The sequence below is a fragment of the Diadema antillarum genome, unplaced genomic scaffold (assembly GCF_040938485.1).
Source record: "Diadema antillarum isolate AM-2024a unplaced genomic scaffold, OU_Dant_1.0 scf00000042, whole genome shotgun sequence".
In the NCBI taxonomy this organism is placed as follows: domain Eukaryota; kingdom Metazoa; phylum Echinodermata; class Echinoidea; order Diadematoida; family Diadematidae; genus Diadema; species Diadema antillarum.
The window spans coordinates 640,116-654,346 of NW_027270931.1; the positions used below are offsets into that span (position 1 = coordinate 640,116).

Here is a 14,231-nt window from a genome sequence, read left to right on the forward strand (position 1 = left end):
TAATGTGATCAATATTTCAGCATAACAGGATTTTGTGCCTTGCAATTTCTATTGCATCATTTTCTCTTGTATTAATGGGGAAAGAGGATGTCATTCTATAAAGCTAAAGAATATTGCTTGAGTTGAGGAGAGTACAGTGTACATGCTAAAAACCATGACGTAGAATTCTCTTCTTTGTCACAACAAATTTGTATCAAACATCCCAACAAGCTCTATGGAAGCTAACATGGACAGAATTTACTAGAGATGACTGACCGTAGACTCTTAGTGTTGTGGTTCTTGTGTCGTTGCCTACGACGTTCACGGCCACACAGGAGTAGCTGCCGGCGTCGGCCACGAAAGCATCCCGTATCTCCAGGCTGCCATCGGGAAGAAGCCGGAGGCGTGGCATGAACTCCGGGAAGAGCTCCTCACTGTGGTGGTACCACGAGATGGAGGGAGGGGGATTTCCCGCCAGGACGGTGCAGCGTATCACCACATCCTCACCGACAATCACCGACTGCTCTGGGTTGGTGGCGCTGATCTGTGGTTGAACTAATCACAAGGGAGGAAAGACAATATGAAGAGTATATCAAATGCCACTCAACTCATTAAGTGCCCATGCACTTTATAGCGCAACTTGCCAAGCCTTCTCAGCAGTCCATTCAAACTTGACGTATAAGTTGTAAAGTTAGCAAGCCCACTCATCAGGTGAAGCAATGCCCCACAGTCCATCAGGAAGGCCATGGTAGCACAATGGGGATTAACAGGCAGATACAAAGGTAATCCCTATTTCTGACGATTTGTTTCCTGACAATTCGTTTCCTGACATCTTAGTCAATCAGCAAAGAAAACGCTCCACTGTGTATGCCAATCACTGAACAAAGCAATGGTTAAGGAATAGGCTAGACTCATAAGTTCACAGATTACTTTTCAACTTGTTTTTAATGGAAATAAAATATTCCTACACAAATTCTTCGAGCAAGATCTAAGGTTAACTTCTGTACTTCACCCAGTCAGTCTGTAACACTGAAGAGCTGCATTTTGTGGTTAAACGTCACCTGGACTGTTATTTTGCTCAGTTCTAAACACAAGTCAATGAAAACCCAGCTATCAAAAGTTGTATGGAAGAAAGCATCTCTTGACTCACTCAGGTTGGTGATTCTGAGTTGGGATGATGCCTCCACCGAGCCATGAATGTTTTGGGCCACGCAGACGTAGGTCCCACTGTCTTCAACCTGCAGATCTGCGAGGAAAAAAAAAAAAGCACACAACTTTAACATCTTCATTAGATTAATTCTACATCTCATCGTCACCTGCAATGTCTTAACTGCAGGATTCACTTACACCTTTCATAAATACAAAGAAAAGCCTGTAGACATCAACAAGTACTTCACCATTTGGAGAACATTATAAAACACAGATTTACTTCTCTTGTAATGCAAAGTCTAATATAATTCTCCTTTCATTATTCATCTCTCCATGTGCAATGAGCATCTAGTAATTTCAAATCCATGTTAAAACATTGTGTGACGCTCATTCATGAGCGTCACACAATATTTCTGGCTATTAAGTTCCTTGGTCGAACACCACAATCCTGGACATATGTGCTTTAATGAAAATACTGCAGTCTTGTAAATTTTCTTGTGGGATTTTTCATATCATCTAAGTTATTTGGACTTTGCAAGAATGAAGGTACCATAATTTAAACCCTCCCCCCCCCCAAAAAAAAAAGTAATTGAATATCAACATCCCACAAACAAGTTTACCTCTCCTATTGTAAGTCTGTATTTCATGTGTTAAATACCATTTCAAAAATGAACAATGAAACATCATTGTCTAACCATCACTTTCATCTTTATCATCATTGCCATTATTGTTATTCATTATAATTATCAATACTGTTATTGTCATGAAAGGAGTGAAAATGTAACAGCACATACATTATATATTACTGCTTAAGTTGACACTTTTGCACATTTTTTTCATTTGATCTAAAATGCAGATTTTTTTTTTTAACCTTGATCTAATAAGATTACCAGTATTGCATGATTTTAGTTTGCTGACAGCGGACATTTTCCTCGTAACACAAGAATAGTTAGGATGACATAACAGCAATAATACACACTTCTACATAGAGAGTGCATATCACTTAAGGTATTATTGGCAAATTGATATTCCACACTGCTACATTGTATCTCAAAATACAGAAAAAAACCTCCCATACCTCAAATTATTCTGAGCTTGTGATACCCTTCTGGTATCATAATTAAAATGTTGTTTCCTCAGAAACTGTCTTTACAGATACAGTTTATTACATGAATACTGGACGATGTACTTACTTACAATGTAGTACAAGTTATCTTGTGGTAACTCCGATTTTTATTCAAGGAAGTGTCATTTATCAAAAACATTTGATGACAATATGACATTCTAATTGAGTTTTAAGGATGTCAAATTTAATACTCAACTGCTCTGAAGACACCAAAATATTCCTTTAAAATTATATATATATTTTTTTTACTTCCACAATGAAAGAAGGGGAAGTGATGTCACACAGAGAACAGTTTAGACAACCCACTGTGGCAGACAGATTTAGTCCTGGATTCATTGTTACTTGTCTCTTAGCCATACCATGATGATATGGGCGAGGACAGCATGTCGCTGTGGGGAGACAATTAGGTTATGAGGGCATTGACCAGCAGTAGCACCCAGAATGAAAACCGTGTATGTGTGCGTATGTGTGTGTTAAAGAGAGAGAAAGTGTGTGTGTGTGTGTGTGTGTGTGTGTGTGTGTGTGTGCATAGTGTGTTAAAGTGTGTATATGTGGGTGTGTGTATTAAGAAGAGGTCAGGTGGTTGTGTCATGAATCTCACTGACATCTGGCAGTACTCACTGTCAGACAGATAAAGCAATTACAAACATGCAATCACCATCAACCGCAATTACAGGCATTGTTCTGTCGCTGCATTAAAGGGACGGTTATAGTAACTGGTTATGTAAAAAGAAAAATTGATGTTTATGTAACAACTGAGTAATGTTTGCAATTAGCAGTAGTCCTAGTGAGAAATTGGAGCCAATTTAGAAACTTAAGATTGAATATGAGTCAATTTCCTGTCTCCATGTTTTGGATGAAGTAACATGTACAGTATTACATTAAAAAAACAAAAACAAGAACAAACTTTTGAAAGCCCTCTTTATGTAATGTAAAAATTTGCAATGTATAAGGAGTTGTTAAAGGATTTTGGTATTGCCTTTCTTACTACAATGTGTAGATGTGCTGATACTTGAATTCTAGTGATAAAAAAAAATATATTCTGATACGATTTTATTACACAATGGTTGTGGGTGCAAATCATATTCATATTATGCATTGCTGGAGTTTGAGGACAACTTTGCCTAATGTTCACAATTTGTATATTTAACAATACTTAAATGGATCGTATAGTTTTGGTTGAGACCTTTTTTTGAGGTTTCTAACATTTTTGGGTGAGATAATCGAGAAACCTCTTATGAAATATGAAAGAGCATGTAATTCCATGAGGAATTCAACATTTATTTGATGAAAATTGGTTTTGGAATGGCTGGGATATCCAAAACAGAGCGATTCTAATAAAGTGCGGGACCCACATTTCATTATGATCGCTTTGTTTTACTTTGTTTTTGGATGTTTCAGTCATTCCAAACCCAATTTTCATCGAATAAACTTTGAATTCCTCTTAAAATGGTATGCTCTGTACTATTTCATATAAGTGTTTTCTTGGTATCTTGCAAAATCTTAAAAGCCCAATTCTCATCTCCACCAATACTGAACCATCCCTTTAAACATTGATTATATTGATTAACATTTTCACATTTCTATCCCAAAGTCACATTTCAGAACTATTATCATGCAGAAAGCTGGGTTTTTGTTTCATCTGCAAATGATAAATAATGCCTTTAACCAGCTCAGTGGACAGACAATTGAGAGGGGATTCACTGACATCACGCTGGTTGCGTGCTGAGTGAACAATGACAAGCCAAAGTGAAATCATTGCAAACTGTCAAGGTCTGACTGCGGGTATAGGATATCTATCACGAGGTCCCCCTCAATGACAGCGATTTGAAACCAATTACATGTCGTCACTCCGCCCTCAAGAGACTCAACCTCCGTAATGCGCTGGGAACTCTGCACTCTCCATTCCCCCCCCCCCCCCCCCATATCTACTCTTGCAAGTATCGCAAAATACAGCCGCAAATAGGATTTCATGTAATGACTTAACATGCCCATTCATTCTTGATGGATGTGAGTCATTTCTTTTCTCCATTTCCATGAATTACTGATGATGTTTCTCTTCTCAAACCATAGTAACCATTTGAGTTATTATACTACAAGACTTAAAAATAGAATACAAGTGTACATTGCCCAAACAGCTTAGAGCAAAGCTTATTTTGCACAAACTCTTTTTGTAAATAAGGGTCTCATTCTCAGAGCTCTGTTTGTGACAAGCCCTTTTTCTCTTTCATTTTGTATGTCTTTTCTTCTTCCATCATCTCCTTTATTTCAACTATCTCATCCCCTTCAGACAGATACAGTATGAGCTGGGCAAATAATTGTGATGGAAAAATCACTGCAGCAGCACAAATAATTAAAGAAGTCAACAGACGAGGCATTAAACAAACTCTTGAGTGAAGCAAAGGTATACAGTGTATAATATGCATTCAAATGTGTGAATATCTAAAATTCATCTAGAGACACACACAGTCAATGATATACCTGTATGCTGTAAATGCCGCTATGCTCGTGAGGACTACCGCTATTCATCTTCTGCAAATATCCTTATATAAGACACTATTATTTCAAAGTTATCATTTACCTATGGTCTTTATACTCTGTCATCTTTCACCTGGATATGAAACACACGCTCACGTAAACACACACAAACACACTCAACATATGCCAAATCCTATAGAGTACTGAAGTGATGAAGTCACATTCTTTTGTTATAGCTTGGATTGGAACTGAGTGCAAGCATAAACACTCCAGCCAAGTGAGGTTGTTTTAGAACCAGTTTCCATGGCGATATGTGGCTAGACATCACACTTTGGTAATCTACACAGAAACAAAGAGAAATCAACAGAATATGTGTACAACTCTCTGTCTGCCTCCCTCTCACCTTGAATGAAGAGGTTGCCGTCCTCAGTCATCCTGACCCGAGGGTTGAGATCCAGGCGGGTGTGACCCACTTTCCTCCACGTCACCTGTGGAGGAGGGTGTCCCATGGCAATGCAGGTCACCGAAACATTCATCCCGTAGTCCACGCCCAGGTCGATGGGTGGGTAGAGAATGGTTGGGGATGCTGTCATTGGAGTGAGGATTTGTACAAAAGAATGAATGAGAACAGCTTTCACTAGGAAACTGTCATTCAATACTTCAAAGTTTGTGTACATGCCCCTGTTGCAAACCTGAAAATAAGATTCCTTTCATAAGCTGGTATATTGTAGAGGCAGGTACTGCAGACTTTCCTCAGAAAGATAAACAATTCCAGTGAATTTATGTAGACCCAGAAAAAAAAAATGCTTTATTCTCGCCACAAATTGGAAGCACAATCTCAAATGACATGATGTTTAGTTTTTCATTTCTTTTTCCAAAACTCTGAGGTGTGATAACATAAGATTTCATACACGATGTCAGGAGACATTATTTTACAACCATGCAGACTTCTGTGACATTCGCAAAAGAGATATTATACAACTTCAATGAGCAAAATAACTCCCTATAGCTTATGAGAAGGAAATCTATCTCCAATTCACACTGAAATCAACAGAGAGTGAGCACCAAAAAATATTGAAACAGTAGAAGTTTTTCTCTGAATAAAGTACGCGTTGGAAGGAATTTTAAAGTTTACATATTCTTACAAGACAGTATTATCAGACACAATCACATAGATTGTATGCAAATATCTCAAAGCAATGGTGTCACTATCTCAAATCTCTCCAACGAATGAAACATACATTAAAACATGTTAAATAATATCAACAATACAAAAAATGTGTATGACACCTATTACAAAAATTACTCGTAGACTCTAATCACTTTGGAAAACTCACAATTCTTTCCATTTATCTATGGTACATTTTGTACTTTCCAAGGTTAAAAAATGACAACCAAAGTAGAATCTTTAGAGCAAGTGGCAGATAACACAATAGATGGATACCTTTTCAAACACACACAGTAGGTCAGCAACAGGAAGTAACAGACAAAAAGAATTATCTCTACGCTTTATCATTCGTTAACATAGACAGGAAAAAAGATACCATGAGCCGTGCCCTACTTTGCTCACAGTATGCATTCCTCTCGGAATCTCACATTGAGAGCTATTGTGAAACATTCTGAAGAGTAAGGGGGAATTCAGTGGATGTATCTCCTTATGGAATATGGTGTTGTATCATTTCACAGCAGTTTATCTAAATGTCATTGGGAAAACCACGACTGGAATCTTCGAAGCGGCAGACAGTCAAGCTGATTTTTTTAAGAGAGAGAAAGGGAGAGAGGGAGAGAGACAGAGGGAGAGAGGGAGAGAGAGAGGCGGGTAGACAGATAGAAGGAGAGACAAAGTCAAGATGAAGAGAGAGTGAGCAAGAAAAGGAAAAGAAACGGTGCAAAGAGAGAGTGATTTTTTTTTTACGCTAACACAATATCGATACGAACTCTGACTGAAAGTGGAGCAGTTTCTTTGTCAACAGCCTAAAACAGATTAGAAAACCAGATAGACATATCTGCGGTTGTGCCTGATCCCCCCCCCCCCCATAAAAAATAAAAACAACAACAAAAATGAAATGACGGAAGTTGATACAATTGATTGTCTGAATGAACTTGTCACTTGACAGTCGCAATTTTCCCATCTGGTACTTGAGCTCATGCTCTTAAAGAAATTTGACGCATGTTGGATTTCCTTTTGTTCGCGGCAGCTCTGCTCCGTACAGTCGGGTTTCCGCGAACGCTCACATCACGTTGAACATATTTGGTAGCACGTGCTCGACAACCTTCAAGCAATCCCTGGAGTCAACATGAAAGCTGGTGTGGGAGGAACCCACACATTCTGATCGAGTTAACTTACTCCACAGGTTTCTCAAACACTTCCTTCATTGTATGGAAGAAGAGGAAAAGCACATTGACAGAGAGCACAGGTTTGCCTGAGGGAGCAAAAACCCTGGAAAACCTTGAGCAGTGTGACAAAGCCATTCAAAACCAGGACGCTCCTACATGTATGTTTAAAATACCCTGGTATATTATGTCCATATACTGGTCAATATCTTTCAGAGCATTGCACTGACCAGGACACTGCTCCCTTGTATGATGGAGGGGGAAAAAAATGGTCTCACAATTAGTAATCTGAAGCTACTACTATTTTAGGACATTGGAAGAGAAGTATCACATCTTTGTTAGGAGCACAATCACTGTCTTTTTTAAACATACATGTCCTAATAGTCCATACCTGCGATGCTTTCCAGAGTTTCCTGTAAAAGGTATGGAATCAGCAAGAAATGGCATGGTAATGATGTTATATGGTTTATGTTCTAAAAGGCATCCTCAGATAAGTTGTCAAAGTGCTCTGCTTTCTTTTGATTACATTTGAACCAGTTTTGGTCTCAGATGTTATTCTCTCTTTCTCTTTCTATTCATCTATGTGTATTCCTAAATGCATTGTCAAAATGGGGCACTCCCTTTAAACCCTACCACGCTGGAGTTGCTTTTGGCATTCACAGAATATATTTAAGAGTTATACTTTAGCTCACTGCATCCTAGATAGTATAACTTCTCGCAAATTTAATGCAGGCAATGGATTAACAAAGTTCTGCAGTTTATTCTTATGCCTACATATACAAACTGTACTCTGTATGAGCCACAAATTTATGCAATTTTGATTGAAACAAAACCAAACTTTATGTTCCTTATAAAATGAACTTTCAAAGGGTTGCAACAAAAAGAGATCTTCTATCTTAAATAAAGGTTGACTGAAGAAACATGGCATACTGGATGTGGGGAGGGGGAGGGGGAGGGGGAGGGGGATAGAACAAGAGGGCACAGCAGATACAGTAGGAACTCTAAACCTTCTTTGTGCCATATTAATTTTCTGTCCATGGGTATACATGTACGTATGAAATGGGTGCACATTTGACTCCTTGGCGCAGAAAGGGTTAACCTGTGATTACTGCTGACCACAATCCTGTATAATAAATCGTTGGCATTTTACAAGTAGTAGTCTTGTGAGTCTTAAAACAGACTGAGGGCTCCATACAACTTCCCATCAACTTCCCCTCCATAATTCGCCCCATCTCACAGCTGAGTCTCCGACTTCCTGCGTGTCATGTAGATGGCGTCTCTGAGACACGGCCGTCAAGTTCAGCTCGAGCGACAAGCAGCTACCAAACGTACAATGCTTAAAGTAGGCCCTTGCTATCAACCCCCATGATGCCACTCAACACACTTAATCAAGACTGTCTGCTTGAGTTATAAATAAAAAAAAATGAGTTATAAATATTTTTAAAAAATGAGTTATGTATAAAGAATGTTTTATGAAAAGGTTGCAGAGAGTTCTTGATCCCTTTGGAGATACAGCATATTAACATGTGAATTCATAAGAAGCATCCTTGATTTCTTACACACACTCACACACAAACACACCAAATCATAAAAGAGATTTAACCCACTGAGGACAAGCTGATTTCACTACAGCACATTTCTCATAGACACCTGCCAGAGTATACTAGGGTTTTGTCTTCAGTGGGTTAAGATTTGATTAAGTTCTGGGGCTGGATGCATTGGACTAGCATCAGTCAAATCACACTACTTCAACTTAGCACTTCAGTTTGGTGGCACGAAACACAATCTTGTAAAGTTTTGTTTAAAAATCATTGTGAGATAATGAGAGTGTATCAGTCCACATACCTGAGCAGCATGGAGACAAAGTTCAAGTTCAAGTTTATTTGTTTTTCTCAATCACAACATGTAATCAATAGCACAAAAACAGATGCCTTAGAGTGATGGTAACCTGGGCTAAAACTGTTGTGATAGTGAGGATGAGTCACATCCAACAGTGCCTAGAAAGGAGACTAACTTCTACCTTCTCCTCCTCCTCCCTCGCCCCCCCCCCCCCATCTACCTTGATGTATGTCCATTATGCCAATTCTCACCCCACCCTCAATCAGACTCCCAGCATGATTCACACACCTTCTCCCCTTTCACAAATCCTCACCCCGTGTTTCAAGAAATCAAGGGAAATGCTAAGGGGGGAAAAGAGATCACTATCATATGACAGCTTCATGAGACTCGGCGTACAGCATCACGTGACCTCTCCACTACTTTCACAACCCAAGAATAGCCTGGGTGACAGACAACCTGAAAGACAAAGGTTAAAGCCAAAACACAATTCTCTTATGTCTGCAAAACTGTTGACTTTTGCTCCAAAATGTAAGTGTATGCATAACAAATGTGTGGAATAGTGCTGCAATAACACAATTTCAGTGGGTAACGACGAAAATGTGAAATATTTAGCCAAAAAGGTACATGTATGAACCTGGAAGTCCACTATCTCAAAGCTTACCCAATCATGGTTGCTACTTAATTTTTCAAAATCGACTGATAATTGACAAATCAGGCCACAGCGATCTTCTGTGCTCAAGTGAATCGCATTCAGCTTGTTGGAAAATATGATTGCAAGGGCATGATCGAAGATCACATAACATTCTAAAGTCCTACAATGCCAACATTACGGGCTGTTCTGGAATAAAAGTTATGTACTATGAACGAAATCATATATTCTACACTTTTGATCTCAAAATACTTCAAAACAATTCATCATCCTGGCAAACTGCATCAGCCAGGTAAGTTCTTGGTAGACCCTTTTAATGTATTGCAGGCAAATTCCAAATAGTGGAAAATGAATTTTGTAGCTCTTCTGACAACTATATTTTAGTGTGAAGGTTGGTTCAACATGACTGATGCCGAAAGGTCTCATAGATGTTTACATAAAGTGATGGAATTCATATTAAAAAAAAAAATAAAAGCTTAACAAATCAGAGACTGAGAAATATCAGTATTCCATTCATTTAAAACCACAATGTTTGGGAATTTTCATCAGATGAGCTGTATGTGACTCTGAGAGATTCTAAAGACACACAAAGACTCTCAGATTAGTCCAATAGAAGTCTTTCTCGACACTTCCTTTGATCAATACCACACTTGCATGGTGTATCCATTTTTCCCCTCACTGCCTTTTTTCAGAGAAGATTCTCCCTGTGTGAACTCATCCAAACTAGTCGCCAGGAAATATGTGGTGACAACCACTATTCTGGGAAACAATGCAAACCAAATTGCATGCAGTACATCTTGTCTGTTGACGCGGGATAATTTCTTTTCTTTTTTTTTTTCCTTTGGGTATAATCACTGCCATCTACATGGCTCCAATCTGTGGACAGGAAGCCAGCCAGCATGGCCTGCTATCAAGTCTGATGGAGACTGACCGATCGCGACCGCAGGACGAGGTGGGATTGCGGAAAACCACATAAGAGCATTCTCCCTGAATGGTCCACGAAATAGTTATCAACCTTTCCATTCTGCTTTCCTTATGAGATCAATATGTGAATGTGTGTGTGTGCCAGCGCATGTATGTGGGCGTATTTGTGTATGTTTGGGCAAGAAGTTACCAGTAACTCCTTGGTTTGGGCATGTATTAATGTTTGTTATGTGTGTGCATTTTTTTTTTTTTTTTTTGTAAGCACGTGTTTGTGTATGTTGGGCACATTTGTAAGTTTGTAGAAAGTGTGTGTATTTGTTAGTGTGTGTTCTTGTATGTCTGTGTGTTTGTTAAGTGTGTGTGTGTGCCCATATACATGTAGCAGGACCCTCCAGGACTACAGTGTAGATGTTACATGACGGTCAAAACACAAGTGTCTGATGTCAGTTCTGTGGTTGCCATAAAGATAGTGCAGAAACCTACAGCCTGAAGTGATAAACCAATCTACTAGTGGTATAATACTTCCTCATGCAGTATTTGTGTATTTCAACTGCTGTTTCCCAAATCCCGCATAAATACAGCAGGCTACATAAAAAACAATGCTTTCCAATACAGCTACTAAATCATTTCAGCACATCCATGGGATCTGACCCTTTCAAGAATTTTCCTTTCTATGGTTGGGATATTGGGATATCAGTAAACATGAGTGATTCATACCATGTATTGTATTTCTTTGAGGTGAGAGACAAGAACTTACTTGCCAACCTTAAAATTTAGCAACTAGGAATAACTGAGAGAAAATACCCAGGTAATGCAAAATTAGGAACTTTTCATCAATCTCCCATATATCACTATATATCAGCAGGTGTTTTTTTTTTTCATCCCTTCAAAAAAAATTCCAATTAAATTCCAATTAAAACAGTTTGCGGGTATACAAGAAACACCTTTTGAATTACACTATTCAAACAGTCATGTTTGTCATTTCACAACATGTTTTTCATTTTGCATATCAACATCATTTGGAGTAAATACTGTGCATCTTTTTTAACAACTTATTGTAGTGTGTGATTATACCATAAATCATACCATAAATTGAAACTGAAACTCTCATTTCAGTCCTGATACTTTCTTGGTGATTTTTTTGTGTGTGCGTCTTTGTAATGCCACACCACCTGTAGTTTACGATATGGCTACATGTCTAACACCTTTAATCTCCCAATTTTTACACTCAGTCTGGTTCAGGAGGTTCACCAGCCAACACAGTTTCCACTCTGCACCCCCAAATAGTGCAAATTCACACCTCTTAAAGTCACGCTACCAATCGAGCGGAGAGAGCAATCCGCGGTACAAATCAGAACCGGGGAGGCCAGACAGTCCCACGGGGTCGGCCAAATATAGGTAAAGCAAGAAGGTACTGTAGCATCTCAAGGGACCTGTCTGCAAAGATAGCTTGCAGGGCAGGGGCATAAAAAAACGCAAGGTAGAGTGCAAGGTTTGGGGGGAAGGAAATGAAAATCACCGGGTGCCACTTAACAGGTATTAGCGCTAATGGGCCGCCAAATTACCTCATCGGGTGACTCTTCTATTTCTGCCAACGATTCGTAACTTGGACCTTCGTGCTGGAGATATAACATCATTACTGGGATTGATGGTTCACCATCCAAACCAAATATAATGTAATTCAAAACATGAATGTGTTACAAACTAATAGATCTATACCCTTCTGAGGAGCACTGGTGGATTGGGAAGATGGACATTTTCACTCCGCTACAGATACGGCATCTATTTCGTACATACATACTGTACATTTGTGTAGATAGGATGTTAAAAAGAAAATACTGTGAGCATCTCACAAGAAATAGAATTGCAGCAGTCAGCAGAGTCTTGTGCTAATATGCATCCCGAGAAATCACAACACAAAGAATCTAGGACTTGGGGTATCAACCCAATACGTTGCCTACATGGAGAGGCACGGGATATCATTGTTACAAATGAGCAGGCACATCCTAACAATTCCCATGGCTACAGTATGCCTGAGAATATTGTTGATAAGGGTGGACAAACAGCTGTGAACATGTGTGCAATAGTACTTCAGTCAATATACGTTGTTATATCACTTCATGATGCAACATATTATATAAAAAATCATTAGCCCTGTTACCTGCATGACCCCTATCATACTACTTTCTCCATGAAAACTTGAATGGATAGATTTATTGTGTATTTACATGCACCAACTCCAGAAATAATTTTCTTACAGCATAATGAACACTTTTTGAGTCACTGCCAGGACAATAATTGCACAGAAGCAATTCAGATGGTTCATTAAAAGCTGTTGAACTCAAAAGAAGAATGTTTATTTCAAAAGTTTGTGGGGAAATCCCCAGTTTTTCTGGCGGCAATTATCCCTGGAGTAATGCAGAACCGCAAAAAGAGCTACTCCTTTTAACTGGGTAGGATTTCAATAACTGTTCCTGCAAATGTAATCAATATGTTTGTTTGTTGTTGTTGTTTTGTTTTCATCTCAAAATCAGGTACACTGAATAAGTGGATAACATCTGTTCTAGCCAACCTTGGGCAATGAACAAGGAGGACTGTTGAAGGCGTTAAAACACACAGACAAACAGACAAACAGACAGACAGACATAGACACATACACACACAAACACACACACACACATACACACACACAGAGGCACACAAAAGACTGATCAAACAAACACAGCCTGCAAGGAATGCAAAAGGAATGAAATACTCACATCCAACCTCCAAAGTGACCGTTTCCGAGTATGTTCCAGCGGGGTTAACAGCCACACACGTGTACTGACCAGCATCCGAGTCCTTGACCCCCATGATGTCCAGGTCCCCGTTGGAGTGGATGCGGGCGTAGGGCTCCTGGCTCAGGTCTCGGTCACCCTTGAACCACATAATCTCCGGAGGGGGTACACCGCTAGCCGGGCACGACATGGTGGCAGTTTGACTCGGTGGCGTCAAATAGCGGTATTTCACCATACTGATCCGTGGTGGCTCTACCATTCACAGAAACAACAAATAATCACATATGAATATTCATTAGCCTGGCACCTAGTAGATTAGCGCTATAAAAGACAAGGCAAATGTCCAGATAAATGGATGTCAAAAAAACACACACAAAAAAACTCCTCCGTCAGTTGAAACTCTACAAAATCCAGGCATACACAATCTCCTTTTGCTTTCTGGACGACAAAGCTGAGAACTTTATATCAGAAAGAAAGTTTTAAAAAATGGATGAAATTTTTAGACTTCTCACAACAGTGAAAAGCAAATGTGTGAATTTTCAGAAAAAAAAAGAAGGTAAGAAACATAGCAACAACATGATATATCACCCTTAAGCCTTTATATACCCTTGATAAAATAAGTGAAGTATAGAAAAGAAACATAATTATGCAAAAAGTGGAGCAAAAAAAAAAAGCCATCTCACTCATAGCTATTTCTGTATCTCAACCACAGTGTGTGAAAAGAGATAATAAGAGCTTATCTGACATGGATAAGCTAACAGAGAAGCTTATCTTAACCCAATGCCACCATGTAATAACTATATCCCATAGCTTTAATGCACATATGTCCGATTCGTGTAGGCAGCAGATTAACTGGAATTTCAGTAGATGCCATTTTGTTGAGGAGAACATCTGGGTTGACCCTCTTTCTTAATGATGCCATCTTTACAGTAGAGACAGGAGAGTAAGAAGACAATCTATTTCTGATCCTTTTACA

General features: G+C 39.0%; 1 protein-coding gene across 1 annotated transcript in view; it reads right to left on the reverse strand.

The window, feature by feature from the left end:
* Window positions 1-14,231, reverse strand: part of LOC139713105 (hemicentin-1-like) — a 143,842-nt gene that overhangs the window by 65,201 nt on the left and 64,410 nt on the right. The window contains exons 12-15 of the mRNA XM_071624865.1: window positions 13,238-13,507; window positions 5,136-5,318; window positions 1,130-1,225; window positions 256-534 (exon numbers count right to left, since the gene is read on the reverse strand). Coding sequence (XP_071480966.1) covers window positions 256-534; window positions 1,130-1,225; window positions 5,136-5,318; window positions 13,238-13,507 — 828 coding nt within the window. The remainder of the gene's footprint in view (window positions 1-255; window positions 535-1,129; window positions 1,226-5,135; window positions 5,319-13,237; window positions 13,508-14,231) is intronic.